This window comes from Ictidomys tridecemlineatus, chromosome 2 (assembly GCF_052094955.1).
Source record: "Ictidomys tridecemlineatus isolate mIctTri1 chromosome 2, mIctTri1.hap1, whole genome shotgun sequence".
Lineage (NCBI taxonomy): Eukaryota > Metazoa > Chordata > Mammalia > Rodentia > Sciuridae > Ictidomys > Ictidomys tridecemlineatus.
In genome coordinates, this window is record NC_135478.1 from 28,347,569 (window position 1) to 28,364,832 (window position 17,264).

Sequence of the window (17,264 nt, forward strand, 5' to 3'; positions counted from 1 at the left end):
GCCCTGGGTTCGATCCTCAGAACCACATAAAAATAAATAAAATAAAGGTATTGTTCCCAACCAACTACAACTAAAAAATAAATATATTTTTTTTAAAAAGTGTGTCTAGAAGTGACTTTTCAATGTGTACAATTTAAGGTTACCAAATTGGCATATGACTAAATGAAATCTATGTAGGATATAATTTATATAGAATAAAAGCTTTTACTGTGAGTGTTATTGCTTTAGTTATCCAAGTGAGTAAGAATCCATGTGAGTAGCCAACTTGATGAACTGGTCATTAAGATTATTTTCCTGGGCTGGGGTTGTGGCTCAGTGGTAGAGCACTCTCCTCGCACATGCAAGACTCTGGGTTCGATCCTCAGCACCACATAAAAAATAAATAAGTGAAATAAAGATATTGTGTCCAACTACAACTAAAAAACAGATATTTTTTTTAAAAAAAAAGGATTACTTTCCTAGGGTGCAGGGCACAGTGGCACATACCTGTAATCCCAGTGGCTTGAGAGGCTAAAGCAGGAGGATCCCAAGTTCAAGCACAGCCTCAGCAACTTAGTGAGACCCTAAGCAACTTGGCAAGACCCTAAGCAACTTAGTGAGACCCTGTCTCAAAATAAAAAATAAGGTTGAGGATATGGCTCAGTAGTAAAATTCCCTCTGGGGTCAATCCCCAGTACAAAAAAAAAAAAAAATTCCTAGATGCTGCACATCAGCGAGAAACCATGGAAAATGGATGTAAAATTCCTAACCAGTATCCTATGGTGGAAAGCCTTGGGTTTTGGAGCCAAATATAACTGCAAATCCTGGCTCTGCCATTGCTCTTGTGAGCTCTCTGAGCCTCTACTGCCGCAATTACAAACGGGGACAGAAATACCTGCTTTATGGGGCAACTGAAATCTAATGAAATAGTGGGTGTGAAATGCTCCATCTCACCTGGAGGGTGTAGGCGATCAATGACTGGGAGCTGTTATTATTGGTGGGTGTTATTGCCTCAGAGTAAACATCCTGGATTGCAGGAATACACAATCCCTTGGAGTGAATAAGATAAATGTTTATCATGTGTCCTGGGAGCTGGGGCTGTGGGGGTGAGCACAGTACATGTCTTACCCTAAAGGACCTGGTAGTCTGTCAAGGAAGACAAACAGCCAAGAACAGACACAGGCTGGAACACTTGCTGCCAAAAGCTCAGGAGAGGGCAAAATAACTATAAGATAGTTATAGTGAGCTGACATAAGAATAGCATATCTAATTTTAGCATAATTTGCCTCTAGTTACTATTTCTACTTCCCAGTTGTTTTGTCAAAATGTTATAGAAAGCTTTACAAAGAAGGCAGCCTCAGAACTTTGGTTTTCATTCATTTTCAGAGCCTTTTATAGCCAGCTCTGAGCGGGTTGTATTTCTGAACGGGCATGTTTAAAACTCTTTTTAAGATTACTCTCATTTAGACGGGCGCAGTGGCGCATGTCTGTAATCCCAGTGACTCAGGAGGCTGGGGGGAAAGGATCGCAAGGTCGAGGTCAGCCTCAGTGACTTAGCAAGACCCTGTCTCAAAAAAGGCCGGGGATGTAGCTCAGTGGCAAAGCACCCCTGGGTTCAATCCTCAGTACCAGAAAAAAAAAAAAAGACTACCATCATTTACAGCTTCATCAAGAGTTGGGGAGTGGATAGAGGAGTGGAGGTAACTGGGACGCAGTACTTTAGTTGGAATTTGAATGTCTTGGTTTTATTTAGGGGTTTGGTCCAGTCCACTCATGTCTTTGATAATTTGGATATAATGTTCCTCTCTGATTACCAGTGTCCCTGAGTGAATCCTGCTTTTGTTTCTTTTCAGTTAAAGACAGTGGAGGCAGCTCTGGACATCTTGTGTCCTGGTGGACCCATAAAAAGCCTTTATCCCTTGACATTTATACAGGTGAAACAGGTAGGTCTTCAGAGGTAATGCTTTATCTTTTTTCTTCTGGCAAAATTGTGCCTTCTGCCTTGTAGTGCTCGTTCTGAGTTCAGGGGCCAAAATGCTGAGCAAGTGAGTCTGAGCCCCGGGTTTCCAGCTCTCTGGCTTGAAGCAGTGCACTGTGGGCTGATCTTTCTACTCAGTGGACTGACCTTTCATATGTTTTTCTCCCAGTCCTACTTATCACAGCCATTGGAAGTGGCTCAGCCTGCTTCAGCATACTCCTGGACAAGTTAGAAATTGAGTGCATTGACTGGTCTAGTTAATCCTTATTGCTAGGCCTCAGTGGAGAACTACTATTTTAATACCCAAGACAATTATTTGTTCTCAGTTAGCCCAGTGGTGTAGATGCTGTGTTCTTGGTAGCCTGGGTTTCTAAACATTCTTTTCCCTGCTTTTGGAGCACATCTGATGGTTAGTACCTGTATACTTGTACATGTTGAATCTCTAGGCACTGCCCCATCTTTTTTTTTTTTTAAAGAAGGTTTCTCCAACTTTTTATTTCTGAAAGTCTTACCTCTAAAAAAGTTGCAAGGGGAGTCTGGGGTTCTGGCTCAGAGGTAGAGCACTTGCCTAGCATGTGTGAGGCACTGGGTTCGATCCTCAGCACCATATAAAAATGAAATAAAGATATTGTGTCCACCTACAACTAAAAAATAAATTTTAAAATAAAGTTGCAAGAGGGCTGGGGCTCAGTAGTAGAGCACTCGCTTAGCAAGTGCGAGGCACTGGGTTCCATGCTCGGCAGCACATAAAAATAAATAAAGGTATTTAAAAAGTTGCAAAAATAGTACAGTAAACACCTGTATCCCTTTTGGTCAAGATTTACCAGTTGTTAGCCATTGTTTTGCCTGCTTTGTTTTTCTTTCCAGGCTGTGTACATAGTCACCAGCTTTTCTTTTTTTATTTTTTATTTTTTTTTGCTTTTTTTAGCTTTTCTTTTTTTAATCATGTTTAGTTGTCAATCAACATCACCTTTAAATAGTGCAGTGGTTTCTTTTTTTTTTTTTTTTTTTTAGAAAGAGGACATTTTCCTATATCACCACAGTACAGTGATCACACTTAGGAAATTTAACACTGATTCCATCCTATTATTTAAATACATTCTATATCCAAGCTTCCCTGGGCATCCCAGTATTCTCCCTTTTAATTTTTTTTCAATGCAGTCTTCAATCTATGATCTTACGTTTTTATTTAGTTATAATGTCTCTTTAGTTTTCTTTCATCTACAAGGATTCCTAGGACTACCTCTCATGACACTGACACTTTTGAGGAGTTCAGGCTATTTATAGGCTGCCCCTCACCAATTAGACTGAGTGAAATGGTTTGGTCATGAACAAAACGGAGGTGACGTGTCCTTGTCAGGGCAGGACGTCAGAATGGCCATGGCATTGGTTTGTCCCTTTGTTGCTGTGTTAAAATGGATCACTTGGTTAGGGTCCCGGCCCCGCTTTTTTAAATGTTGGTTATTGAATCTTCCTTTCTGATTTTTTCTGGTGAAGAATGCTTTCTGGAAGAAGTCTGAACAGTAAGGTGACATAAAAACAGCATATCTAATCTTAGTATATTTTACCCCCAGTTGCTATTTTTACACTTGTGATTTTATTTCAACAAGTCTTATTTTTGTGGTCAAGAAAGTAGACAATTAAGCTGGGTGTGGTGGCTTAGGCCTCTAATCAGGCCAGCTACTCAGGAGGCTGAGGCAAGAGGATTGCAAGATCAAGGCCAGCCTCAGCAACTCAGTGAGACCGTGTCTCAGAATAAAAGGGTTGGAGGTTTAGTTCAGTGGTGGAGCACTCCTGAGTTCAATCCCCAGCACCAATACTAATAATAATTTTTTAAAGTTAATTTTTAAAATATTTATTTTAAAAAAATACTTTTTTTAGTTGTAGTTGGACACAATACCTTTATTTTATTTATTTATTTTTATGTGGTGCAGAGGATCAAACCCAGGGCCTCAAACATGCTAGGCGAGCATTCTACAACTGAGCCACAACCCCAGCCCCCAAATGTTAGTTTTTTCAATTAACATTGGATTGGTTCTTTATTCAGTTATAGACACACTAACAGTATATCTGTGTTCTCATCTATAAAATAGAAGTTGCAGGTTGGGGATGTGGCTCAGTGGTGGAGCACTTACCTAGCTTACGCAAGATCCTGGGTTCAATCCCCAACACTGGAAGCAAAACAAATAAACTTGTTTTCACTTAGCAGCATCATGGAGCACACCAGGCTTGGAGTCTGGAGAGTGACCTCCAGGTTAACATACAAACACCTGCAGCCACTGTTCATGGTCAGACCCTCTGCTCTAGAATTGGTTGGAGCTCCCTGGGTCCTGGATCTTTCAGGTCCGGGGTAAGCAGCCCACGGAACATTTATTTTCAGTGAAACTGTGGGGGCACAGGCTGCAGGAGTCGGGCCCGGCCCTGTGCCTCAGCCACATCTGTGCAGGGAGCAGCCCTGTTTCCGCTCCCTCCTGGAAGCCCTGTGCAAAGTTTTTCTCGGCCTCTGCTTTAGTACCCATCCCCTTGGTTAGTCTCCATAAGTAGCTAAACAAGATGAAGACAGAGATTTGGTATCTGGGAGCAGGTAATGCTGGTACTTGAAGTCACAGCCAGGTCCTGCAATGACAGGAAAGTAGATCAACATTTTTCTCAATGCCCACAAATCACCTTTCCACTTCAGGCCCTAGAACTGGAGGACTTTTTTCTCTTTTCCACGTTAGATTTCAATTTGGATTCTCATCTGTGACTCAGGATTTTTGTCCCAGTGCACTTTGGTTAAATGTCCATAGCAAAAAGCAAACAGGCAAAATCGATAACTGTAATTCTGTGGACTCTGAGGCTGGTGGTCTGAGCTGTTCCTTTAGGACCAGGGATGTCAGGATCTCAGAATAACTTCTAACTTTGCAAAGTTACAGCCCGAGTCTCTCAATCCTCTGCCCCTTTTTCTCCACTTGTAATAGTTTCAAATTGAGTCTTGTTTTGTGAGTTAGAGCAGATTTAGCCCAAGAACTTGGAAAATATTTTACTGAGCAGAATTTCATCTCTTGGTTTTATTGGTGCATGTTTATCTTGGTTGTTTTGTTGTTGTTGTTTTCTTGGTATTGTTTTTTGAGTTAAAATCAGCAACCTTTGACATATATGAGCTGATTTTCTGAGTCACTCTGGGCAAATGACTTAACCTGCCCAGGGTCCATTGCCCCCTTACGGGAAAGGGGTGCTCCATGAGACGCTCTGCAGGGTGTCATGCTGCTGTTGAGATAGTTGTTCTAAGATCTAAACATCTGAACTACTTCTCTTCTTTTTTCTTTCGCGGGGATTGAACCCAGGGGTGTTTAACCACTGAGCCATATCCCCAGCCCCTTTTTTCGTATTTTATTTAGAGACAGGGTCTCACTGAGTTGCTTAGGGCCTCACTAAGTCGCTGAGGCTGACTTTGAACTCCCGATCCTCCTTCCTCAGCCTCCTGAGCTCGTGGGATTACAGGCATACGCCACTGCGCCCGGCTGCTGCTTCTCTTCTTGCAGATTGTATTTTGCTAGGGGTGGGGGAAGCTCCTCATTCCTTATGGTTTTTGAAATATCACTTAAAGACAAGAGAAAACAGGTTCTCTTTAAATGAACAGCAAGAGTGATGCATTTTTCTTAAATCCCTTTCTATCCAGTATTTTGGGTTCGTGCTGTACCGAACAACTCTTCCTCAAGACTGTAGCAACTCGACATCCCTCCACGCACCCTTGAGTGGAGTCCACGATCGGGCCTATGTCTCAGTGAATGGGGTAAGAATCATCTCTGACTGGTGCCTTTCTGCCCCAGCTGGGGGACTTGTAGTCTGCACCTGTTAACATGGCCGTTGAGGCCTTTGCTCCCCTACGCAGCCTCTACCTCTCTCCTTGATGCCCTTTAGTTGTGCCCCTCTCCATTGCTGAAGAGGCCTCACACTGGCCCATCAGCCTGGAATGCACCCAACACCCTTCAGAGGGCTACGCTCAAAGACCCAGCCTCTGGGAGGCCTTTTGGGCCCTCTGACCCCAGCATATTGCCCAGGCCTTTGTTAGGGACAGGATCCATTTCCAGTTGAGTTTTGTACCTGCCACGATACAAAGTTCATTGAAGTTGGAGCCTCATCTTGAATGAGAAATTATATTCTGACAATTATAACTTAAAGGGAACTCTGTTTCATCATGAAGCCCAGATACATTTTAAGATAACTGTTCCTGGGGGCTGGGGATGCGGCTCAAGCGGTAGCGTGCTCGCCTGGCATGCGTGCGGCCCGGGTTCGATCCTTAGCACCACATACCAACAAAGATGTTGTATCCGCCGAGAACTAAAAAATAAATATTAAAAATTCTCATTCTCATTCTCTCTCTCTCTCTCTCTCTCTCTCTCTCTCTCTCTCTCTCTCTCTCCCCCCCCCTCTCTCTCTCTCCCCTCTCTCTCTCTCTCCCCTCTCTCCTCTCTCTCTCTCTTTAAAAAAAAAAAAAAACTGTTCCTGGGGCTGGGGTTGTGGCTCAGTGGTACAGTGCTTGCCTAGCATGCACGAGGCACTGGGTTCGATCCTCAGCACCACGTAAATGTAAAATAAAGATAATGCATCCACCTAAAACTAAAACATAAATATTAAAAAAAAGATAACTCTTCCTGTCCTTGAAATAGTCATACGAAAGAACACATAAAATGATTTTGCTAACCAAGGAAAATGGTTCAGAAGCTTTTAAATTCAGGCTGGCACAGTGGCACACAACCATAATGTCAGCAACTCAAGAGGCTGAGGCAAGAGATGACCAGTTCGAGGCCAGCCTCAGGAAGTTTAGCAAGACCCTGTCTCAAAATTAACAAGTGCTGGGGGTGGAGCACTTCAAACAAAACAACTTTTTAAAAATGAAAATATTTTCCTTTTTTTTTCCTGAAAGCATAAAATTGCCATTATTTACAAATGATATGATGGTCCTAGAGAATCCTCAGGAATTATGTTCATCAGATCTTTGTCGCTAAAATATTTCCATTTGTAATCAGTATTAATTGCTGTGGGAGCCAGTTTCTAAGACACTGTGCTACATTTTATGATTCTTTCTTGGCTACCAGTTTAGAAATTGTCTTATTGAATTGCGATCAGTGTAACATCAGTTTAAAAAAAAAAACTAAAAAACCTTTTTAAAAAATTAGGAATGTATTACAGATAAAAATACCTGTTGTTTTCCTTCACTCTGTTATATAATTTTCGTGGTTAATGCATCATATCAAGTATTTTGAGGTGAGACTACTCCACCTAACTCTCTGATTTTATCTCTGTTATCTGATTTTTGCCTCCTATCTCCATGTTGTTTAGAAGTTTTTCTTTATGTCTGACGGTTGGGCTGGTTGTGCTGTGGAAACACAAAGCCGTTTCTCTAATAGGAATCCTCCCCTGGGATTTGCCTTCATTCCCTTTCCTTTAAAAACAGATGCACAGCTGGGTGTGGTGACGCATGACTGTGATCCCAGCAGCTCAGGAGGCTGAGGCAGGAGAATTATGAGTTCAAATCCAGCCTCAACAACTTAGTGAGGTACTGAGCAACTCAGCAAGACCCTGTCTCTAGACAAAATATTCAAAAGGGGCTGGGAATGTGCCCTAGTTGTTAAGCACCCTCAACCAAAAAATAAAAAGTAAAAATCAAATCCCCTCAACCAAAAAATAAAAAGTAAATATCTAAAAAGTAAAAACAGATGCAGAGTAAAATATTCCAAGGGAAGAAAGTGGGTGGACATATCCTCAGTTCCTCCAAATCACCTTTGTGCTTCAGGCCCTAGAAGCAGGGGATATTTTCTGTTCCCTGCTGGATTTCTCTTTGGATTCGTTTTGATAACTCAGGAGACCAGCCTCTCTTTCCGTGTTCAAAGCTGGGTCTGGAGAGTTTTTGTTGAAGAAGCAGTGACTGGGCAAATGTGGCCACTTGGCTGGTTTGGGCTAAGGAATATCAAAGCACTGTCAACAAGTCTGTCTTCAAGGCAGGAGGATGAGAGAATGAGGAGCTCTGTAGGCTGAGGCAGGAGGGTCACCAAATTTGAGGCCTGAGCAACATAGCAAGACCCTGTCTCAAACTAAAATGTAAAACAAGGTCTGGGGATGTTGCTCAGTGGTAATGCATCCCTAGGTTCAATACCTGCTAGCTAAAAAGGGGAGTGCAGGAGAATGAGTGCCAAATTAACTCAGCATACTAATTCTTGTTGTTCTTTTGTGGGGTTTTGTTTTTGTTTTTGTTTTTGTTTTTTGATACTGGGGTTTGAACCCAGGAGTGCTTAATCGTTGGGCCATATCCCCAGCCCTTTTTTTAAAAAAAAAAAAATCATATTAGAGACAGGGTCTTGCTCAGTTGCTAAATGCCTCGCTAAATTGCTGAGGCTGGCTTTGAACTCGGGATCCTCCTGCCTCAGCCTCCTGAACCGCTGGGATTACAAACTGCTGGGATTATTGCGCCACCGTGCCTGACTAGCATGCTACCTCTTCACTGGTCTTTTTTTTATCTTCTAAAATTCAATGCTCTTTTGGCTTTGAACCCACAGGTCCCCCAAGGAATCCTTGAGCGAGCCAGTGTGACCCCTCTAAACATAACAGGGAAAGCTGGAGCCACCCTGGACCTTCTGGTGGAGAACATGGGGCGTGTGAACTACGGCAGATACATCAATGATTCTAAGGTGGGATGACCACTCTGTCAGGTCTGAGGCTCGAGAGTTGACAGGGCTGTGTCTAAGCAGTCAGAAAAAAAGTTTTATGTATCCATTTAAAAACTCACATGTACATTCTTTCTATCTTCGTAATGTAGGGGCAGGTTTTGATTTTAGTTTTTGTTTTGTATTAAGGAATGGAGGGTAATGTTTTTTGCTGTATTCACACATTGTGGAGTGATCTCCACCGTCAAGCTAGTTAAAGGTCATAGAGGCCCTTTTAAAGAGTACACGCTTTGCCAAGCTTGACGAGTGAAACACCCTGATTTGTTTTGCAGCCTGGGAGGGGACTTATTTTGAAGAGCTCTTTCTTTGCCTCTGCAAGTGGTGAGAAAGTTGAGCTTTGCAAACAGAACCTTTCCTTGTATTTGAGTTTAGTCATAATGTAGAAAGAAACGGAAGGAGGAGGCCACTCTGCCCTGCTCTTCCTCTACTCTGAAAACCCACCTGGCTCACCAGAGGCACCCCCCTTTGCCAGCAAAGCTGGCTTAGCTTTTGGTCGGTTCTGTTGTGTAGGCTTGGATGGTCCGTCCATGCCAAGCTGACCCTAGAGGAAGTCTTTTCCCTTGCTGCACTGACTCTAGTCTCCATGTCGTGTCTAAATGTCTAGTCCAAATATGTTGTTCTTAAAAATACTTCTAGATCATTATCCAGCAAACTTTTTTAAAGCTTGCACAGAGGGGGCTGGGATTATGGCTCAGTGGTAGAGCATACGCCTTGCATGTGTGAGGCCCTGGGTTCGATCCTCAGCACCACGTAAAAATAAATAAAGGTATTGTGTCCATCTAAAATTAAAAAAATATTTTAAAAAAAAAAAAAAAAAGCTCGCACAGAGCCCTCCAGGGTGCTTCATTGGTGCAGGGTGACCCTCTGGTGGCTTGCCATCTGCAAGAGGAGGGATGGCTCATTGAGAACACTCTGGCACCACCCAGTCTAGGACAGAAGAGGGGGCCAGAGTTACTTCTTGACCCTCTTGGAGCAGCTCAGAGGTCAAGCAGTTGCATACTTAGGCATGGGAGGTGGCTAACACCTCATCTGGGGGTCCTTTTTCCTGCCCAGGAGAGTATAAGCTACCAGAGAAAATAAGTCACAAATAATTAGTGAAGAAAAAAAGACTCAGAAAGATAGTTTTCAAGTAGAGCACCTGATAGATCCAGCCCACACAGGAGCTGGAGATGGACAATTAGGGGTACATCAAAGGCAGGGATAAGGTTTCAAGGGTGGAGTCTTGCTTCATGATGTCTTGAGGTCTGCAGGTTGAATGGCATCTTGGCAGGTCACACCCATCTCTGAGAGGATGTGTGGCTGCAGCAGGTCACCCCCTCTCCGGTGCTGTGTGGGACCAGGCAGAGCTTGAATGGGGCTCACAATGTGTCTGGGCAGTCTTGGCCAGAGGGAGTACCCACTGGAAGTTCCCAGATACCAGATTCTCCTATTCACTAGGCTGCAATGCTGATGTAGTCCACACACAGCCCACGATGGCTCTCAACATTTAGGGAACGTTGTGTGGGCAGCCTCTATTTCCAGGATGAATATCTCTCTTATTATCCTTCTCTTCAGACTACAATCACTGGGCCTCCTGCCTGGCTCCCCCAAGCCTCACTGACCCCTGGAGTGACTAGGACTCTACTACATAGTCTCTGGATCCCTCGTACCCGGCCACTTGCATAATGTTGATTGAATTACTAATGGGCAGTTGAGACCTAGTATGGGATCCCCCTAAAAATGGAGCAGTTCCCATCTGAACAGCTGGGCATGAGAAGATAGATGAGCGATGAGCATAAACTTCTTTGTGGTGGCTACTGCCACAGATGCCCCATCCCCCATCCCCTGTGAATCCTGTCCTGAGGTTGACTGTTGTCATCATTACCATTTATACCTTATTTTTTTTTTTGGGGGGGGGGTAGGGGGTACTCCACCACTGAGCCCCATCCCCAGCCTGTTTTATATTTTATTTAGAGACAGGGTCTCACTGAGTTGCTTAGCTCCTCGCTTTTGCTGAGGCTGGCTTTGAACTCATGATCCTCCTGCCTCGGCCTCCCAATCCACTGGGATTACAGGCATGCGCCTCCGCGCCTCGCTGCGTTACCCTTTTACAGATACCAAAGCAAGCTCATCTCTCTCGCCCATGCTGCCTGGAGGTACACAGAGTTTGAGACTCGTTACCGTTGTGGTCTGTACCCCAGTTTGCTTTTCGTAGGAAATCGGCACAGGATGCAGATAGACTCCTAAAGCCTTTCTCCTTCCCTCCCCAGCTCATGGTGCTATTTTTCCTTTGCAGGGTTTGGTTTCTAATCTGACCCTCGGCTCCAGTATCCTCACAAACTGGACCATCTTCCCACTGGGCACTGAGGATGCAGTGCGCAGCCACCTGCAGGGCTGGAGTGGCCAGGACGCTGGCTGCCATAATGAGAACTGCACTGACAGCTCGTCCAACTACACGCTTCCGGCCTTTTATGTGGGAAACTTCTCCATCCCCAGTGGCATCCCCGACTTGCCCCAGGACACCTTCATCCAGTTTTCTGGATGGACTAAGGTATGTGTCTTCATGGAAAGGGATTGGATGTAGGCCTCTAAGATCTGGTTTGAGAAAGAATCAGAAGAGCTATTAAGGAAATACTGTGTTTGCCTTTGGGGCACGAGGGGGTTTTCATTCCTCAGGAATGAATTGGGGCCGATCTTGGGGGATTTGGTGGGCAGCATGGAGGAGCCCTATCTGCCCCGAATACACTGGCTAAGAACTTTGTCAATGAATGGCGGCTTTCCTGCCTGTTCTATGAAGAACCAAGGCCTCTTTGGATGTTGCTTATAAGAACCTCCTTAACCTAAGGAAATTCTGGTCCAGGAAAAAGGGTGACTCTCTCCAGGAAAGTCTGCTTTTCTTTCATCCAGGCCAGATTGAATACTCCCAGAACATCTCCCCCCCACCCACACACACACACATGCAGCCCACACCTCTAGGGCTTCTGCCATTATCTGAATTATCCTCAAGTCCATCCCTGACCATCTCACTTCCCTGTCACTCTCCTTTAATCTTGGAAGATATTGGTACATCTTCTTTCACTTAAGTCCTGGGTTTATCCTAGATTAATTTATCGTCACTCAATCATTGAAAACATCTTTATTCGGTGACTGGTATAGTGCCCAAGGCTTGTACCAGGCACTAAGTATACAATGGTGGATGTAACCGCATGTAGGCTCTACCCTCATGGACCTTTCAGTGTAGTAGAGTACAGACTTGAAGGATGACTTTGAACTGCGATCCTCCTGCCTCAGCCTCCCTTGCCACTGGGATTATAGGTGTGCTTCACTGTGCCCGGCCTCTGTTGGGGCTTCTATAACAAAATGCCATTAACTAGGTGGCTTATAAACCACAGACATTTATTTGCCATTGTTCTGGAGGCTAGGAAGTGTCCCAGATCAAGGAACCAGCAGCTTCATTATCTGGTGACGGCCTGTTCCTCATAGATGGCAACTTCTGTGTCCTCACATGGTGGAAGGAGCAAGGGTTCTTGAGGGTCTTTTATAAGCACATTAATTCCACCCAGGAGGGCTCTACCTTGAAGCGCTGATCGCCTCCAGAAGACTCCATCTCCACAAAACACCGTGGGGGTTAGGACTTCAACATGGGAATTTGGGAGAGGACACAAACATTCCGACCACAGCAGGGCCTTTAAGAACAGTCAAGAGCTGGGTGCAGTGGCACACGCCTGTATTCCCAGCAGCTCGGGAGACTAAGGCAGGAGGATCTCCAGTTCAAAACCAGCCTCAGCCATGGCGAGGCGCTAAGCAACTCGGTGAGACCCTGGCTCTAAATCAAATACAAAAATAGGGGTGCGGATGTGGCTCAGTGGTTGAGTGCCCCTCTGAATTCAATCCCTGGTACCAGGAAAAAAAGAAAAAAAGAAGAGCCAAGAGAAGATCCTGGAGGGGAGCAATTGGATCTGTGGATTGGGATTTCAAAGGCGGGATCTGGGATGGGAATATATTAAAAAAAAAAAAAATTCTTTGCATCTAAATGATCCATTGAAGACATGGGATGAGCAAGATTCCCTGAGGGGAGAGGATACTGAAGGAAGAAAAGACCTAGGGCAGATCTTCTAGGGACACAAACATGACAGAGTGAGGAGAGACCAAAGAAGTAGGAGGAGGGCCAGTGTCGATGCTCCCAAGGGACAAGTGAGGTGAAGACAGAGGCGCTGCTGCTGGATCTGGCAACGAGGAAGGAAGTCCCTGGGAACCTTAGTACTGCTCCAGTGGCCAGAAGCATCTGGAAGCCAGATTGCATTCTGCTGAAGAATGTAGTGGAAGGAAGTGAACACAGATACTCAAATACAAACATTCTTTGAGAAATTTCACCCTGAAGCAGAGAGCAAAAAGAGGTACATGGTGTATGTTGAATACGTGGCCTGTGTATAATTTTTGTGCTTTTTAAAACATCTTAGTGAAATATATTTTCATTATCATTGTATTTGAAATATTTTTTTTTTTAATTTTCTTTCTGAATTCTTCTTTGAGCCACAGACTGTTTTCAAGTGTGTGGTTTGATCTTCCTCTATTTGTGGGGTTTTAAATATTGATTTCTTGATTCCTGTTGAACTTCTAGAAGGAGGAGAAACATTGTTGTGGACCTAGGGTTAGGGAAAGTTGTCTTAGACTTAACACCTGAAGAAGCATCATCCTCAAAGGAAAAACTTGGTCAACTGGATTTTAAAGATGTTTTCTCGTCCAAACATATCCAGAAGATGAAAAATCTAAGCCACAGACTGGAAAAAGATAATTTTCAAGTCATATATCCAACAAGGGACTTAAATCGAGAATATATGAAGAATTCCTACAGGGCTGGGGTTGTGGCTCAGTGGTAGAGCACTTGCCTAGCACACGTGAGGCACTGGGTTCGATCCCCAGCACCACATAAAAAAAATGAAATAAACAAAATAAAGATACTGTGTCCATCTACCTCTAAAAATATATTTTTTTAAATTCTTCCAACTCAATAATAGGAAAAAAAAAAACCCATTTAAAAATGGTTGAAGGACCTGAGTAGACATTTCACCAAAGAAGGTATACAAATGACTAGGAAGTACATGAAAAGATTCCCCCTAATGCTCAATATTGTTAATCATCAGAGAAATGCAAATCAAAGCCACAGCGAAAGCCCAGCACAGTGAGCGCGCATGCTTGTGATCCCAGTTACTTGGAGACCGAGGCAGGAGGATTGCAAGTTTGAAGCCAGTCTCAGCAACTTAGCAAGACCCTGTCTCAAAATATTAAAAACGAAACGAGCCGGAGATACGGTTCAGTGGTAGAGTGCCCCTGGGTTCAATCCCCAGTACTAGAATGAAAACAAAACAAACCAACCACACACAATAAAATGTCCCTTCACTGCAAACTAATGACTCTAGTAATAAGAGGGACAGGACCTCACACAGCTCTATACGGCTGTACATCCTTGGTCAATGTTGACCAATGTTCACAAGGATATAGAACAGAAGAGTGCTCCTGATTGTTGGTTGGAGTGTAAAATAGTACAACCATTCAAAACGAGGGCACAGTTCAGCAATTTCTTCAGGAGTTAAATGTAGAATTATCATAGGTACCCAGAAGTTCCACTTCTAGGTATAGACCCAAGAGGTAACAACAAAAATATCCACATAAAGACTTATATGTACATTTTCATAGCAGCATTTTTTATGATATCCATAAACTAGAAATAATATCCATTAACTGGTGACCAAATAAATTTGTGACACATCTATACACTGGAAGAGCATTCCTTAGTAAAGAAGAATAGAATACTCATCTCCAACATAGATGAGTCTGAAAATATGTAGAGTTAGAGACCAGACTTAAGAGGCTATGTATTGTATGATTTCATTTATCCTAAAGGTTCTAAAAAAGGCAAATCTATAGAGACAGAAAGTGGATTAATGGTTGCCTAGGACTGAGGGTAGGAATGGACAGTGGCTATAATTAGGTATGGGATTTCTTTGGAGGCTGACAAAATGTTCTAAAATTAAATGGTGATGATGTGATGCAACCAGGGATATAGGGGTGGTAAGAGCTGTGTGAGGCCCGGCTCCCTCAACCCCCAGCAAGACTAAAAAAAAAAAAAAAATTGCGATGATGGTTGCACAATCATTTTAAACCTAAGGAGACTCGCTTTTGGCCCAGGACATGATGAACATGAGTTTTAAGCATTTTTTTTTTTTTCTTTCTGAGCTCCTGCTTAAGTTTTAGCTTTAATCTCCTCTCTGCCACCTCCATGTTTCTATTCCCCAAATTGCTCATATCTACCAAGCCTGCTCCTAGATCTTATTAATGACCTGAAACTCTCTACCTTAAGGCTGCAGCTTCTCCTTGATCCAGCCTAGATATCACCACTAGACATTTTTTTTTTTTTTTGCAGGGTAGGGGGGTATAACTAGCATTGAACTCAAGGACATTCAACCCCTGAGCCACATCTCCAGCCCTATTTTGTATTTTCTTTAGAGACAGGGTCTCACTGAATTACTTGGCACCTCAATTTTGCCGAGGCTGGCTTTGAACTTGTGATCCTCCTGCCTCAGCCTCCCAAGCCACTGGGATTACAGGCACACAAAACTGCACCTGGCCACCACTAGGTTTTTTCAAGAGCTGTCAGCCCACTTGCTCTCCCCCCATCCTCCTCCTCTGTCTCCTTCGTTCATCCTCCTTTTAGAAGGTATCTACCACTGGCCTTCTCCACTGGTTCATCTCCCAAGCATTCACCAGGCTCCGCCCCCTCTCATTGCCTCCGGCCTCCAGAAGCTCTTGGGCTCTCTCTCCTCCCTTTTCCTATTGGCTTTTCTAACCTTCACCTCTCTCCTGAAGCCACCTTACTCCCCCCCCCCCGCCCCCTCCCCCAGGACCTCATCCTCTCTGACTGCTGTCAGGTGTGATTCCTGTGTTCCCTGGGCTTCCTGTCAGACTTATCTCTCTATCTCCACCTTCACTTCCTGCCCGCTGGCCTCAGGAGGAAGTCTGAGATCTGAATCCCCTCCCCACCTCCTTCCTCCAGGCCAAGATCTGCTCCTCCTCCGCCTTCATCAGCCTTTCTCCATCTTTCTGCCAGCTACCGTTCTGCAGCTAACAAACGTTACCTAGGGACTCTGTGACCCAAAAGCAAAGGAAACATCTTCCCCCTTTAGCTGGCAAACACGTTCTTGCTCCCTTGCCCCGTGGTCGTTCTCTCTTCTCCTTCCTCAGTGGAAGCAAAGATACGGAGATGGGAAAGGTTGGGACGTTTTGGAGGTCAGAGGGTCGTGGAGATGGGAAAGGTTGGGACGTTTTGGAGGTCAGAGGGTCGTGACGGTGTCACGCCAGGGAGTTCAGGACCCAGGCGTTGTGCTGAACACTTTGTAGACACTATCTCCTTACTCAGCAAAGCAGGCACTGTGTAGGATGGCCCGGTATTATCTCCAGTTTGCAGATGAGCAGCAGAGGCTTAGAGAGCTGAGTAACTTGTATGAGGTTCTCAAGTAGGTGGCAGGAGTCCCAGGTCTGCTAGACTGGGAGGCCCATGTGCAGAGGCAGGTAGCATTGCGCAGGGCCAGGAGGGGCTTGTGCTGATCATCTGGACTGGGGATCTTCCTGGAGGCTGGTCTATGTTGCCTAGGCTGGTTCGAACTCATGAGCTCAGGTGATCCTCCTGTGTCAACCTCCCGAGTTAGCCTCCTCCCAAGTAGCTGGGACAATAGGCACATGCCACCAAACTTGTCTTTAAGCAGGAGCTCTTTACTACTTTGGTCAGTCTGGTGAATTCTCTGCACTTTCATGCTTGAAAAATGCATAGATATGCAATATTTGTGAGTGTGTCCGAGGGTTCAGACCCCAAAGATCATCTAATCCATAGGTCCACTCAAAACACAGGTATCCACTGAGCATGGTGGTGCACACCTGTAATCCCAGTGACTCAGAAAGCTGAGGCAGGAGGATTGCAAGTTTAATGCCAGCCTTGGCAACTTCGTGAGGCCCTGAGCAATTTAGCAGGACTCTGTCTCAAAATGAAAAAAAAAAAAAAAAAAGGGCTGGGGATGTTTCTCAGTGGTTAAGCACCTCTGGGTTCAACCCTGGTGCTAAAAGCAAAACAAAACAAAAAACACAGGTATCCATATCAACATCAGTCTTAATTGCCAAGAAATTGAAACAGTCCCAGTGTCCATCGACTGCTGAATTCATAAACAGAATGTGGTACATCCATACAATGGAATGTTAATTGGAAGTAAAAAGAAATGAAGTACTGATAGATGTGACAACACGTGAGAATATTAAACCTAATGCTAAGAGAGAAGCGAGTCACAAAAGTCTGAACGTCTCCACCAAAACCCATCTGAAATTTAACCTCCATTTTGAGGTATTAAGAAGTGGGACTGCCTGGCGCCGTGGCATATGCCTGTGATCCCAACAGCTTAGGAGGCTAAGGCAGGAGGATCGTGAGTTCAAAGCCAGCTTCAGCAAAAGTGAGTTGCTAAGCAACTCAGTGAGATCCTGTCTCTAAATAAAATACAAAATAGGGCTGGGGATGTGGTTCAGTGGCTGAGTGCCCCGAGTTCAATCCCCCAGTGCACTCCCCCCCTCAAAAAAAA

General features: G+C 44.3%; 1 protein-coding gene across 3 annotated transcripts in view; it reads left to right on the top strand.

Annotated features, from left to right (window-relative positions):
• Positions 1–17,264, top strand: part of Glb1 (galactosidase beta 1) — a 92,445-nt gene that overhangs the window by 61,399 nt on the left and 13,782 nt on the right. For all 3 annotated transcript variants that reach the window (XM_005317325.5, XM_040289914.2, XM_078038222.1), the window contains exons 12-15: positions 1,833–1,922; positions 5,619–5,732; positions 8,497–8,628; positions 10,940–11,194. In XM_005317325.5, coding sequence (XP_005317382.2) covers positions 1,833–1,922; positions 5,619–5,732; positions 8,497–8,628; positions 10,940–11,194 — 591 coding nt within the window. The remainder of the gene's footprint in view (positions 1–1,832; positions 1,923–5,618; positions 5,733–8,496; positions 8,629–10,939; positions 11,195–17,264) is intronic.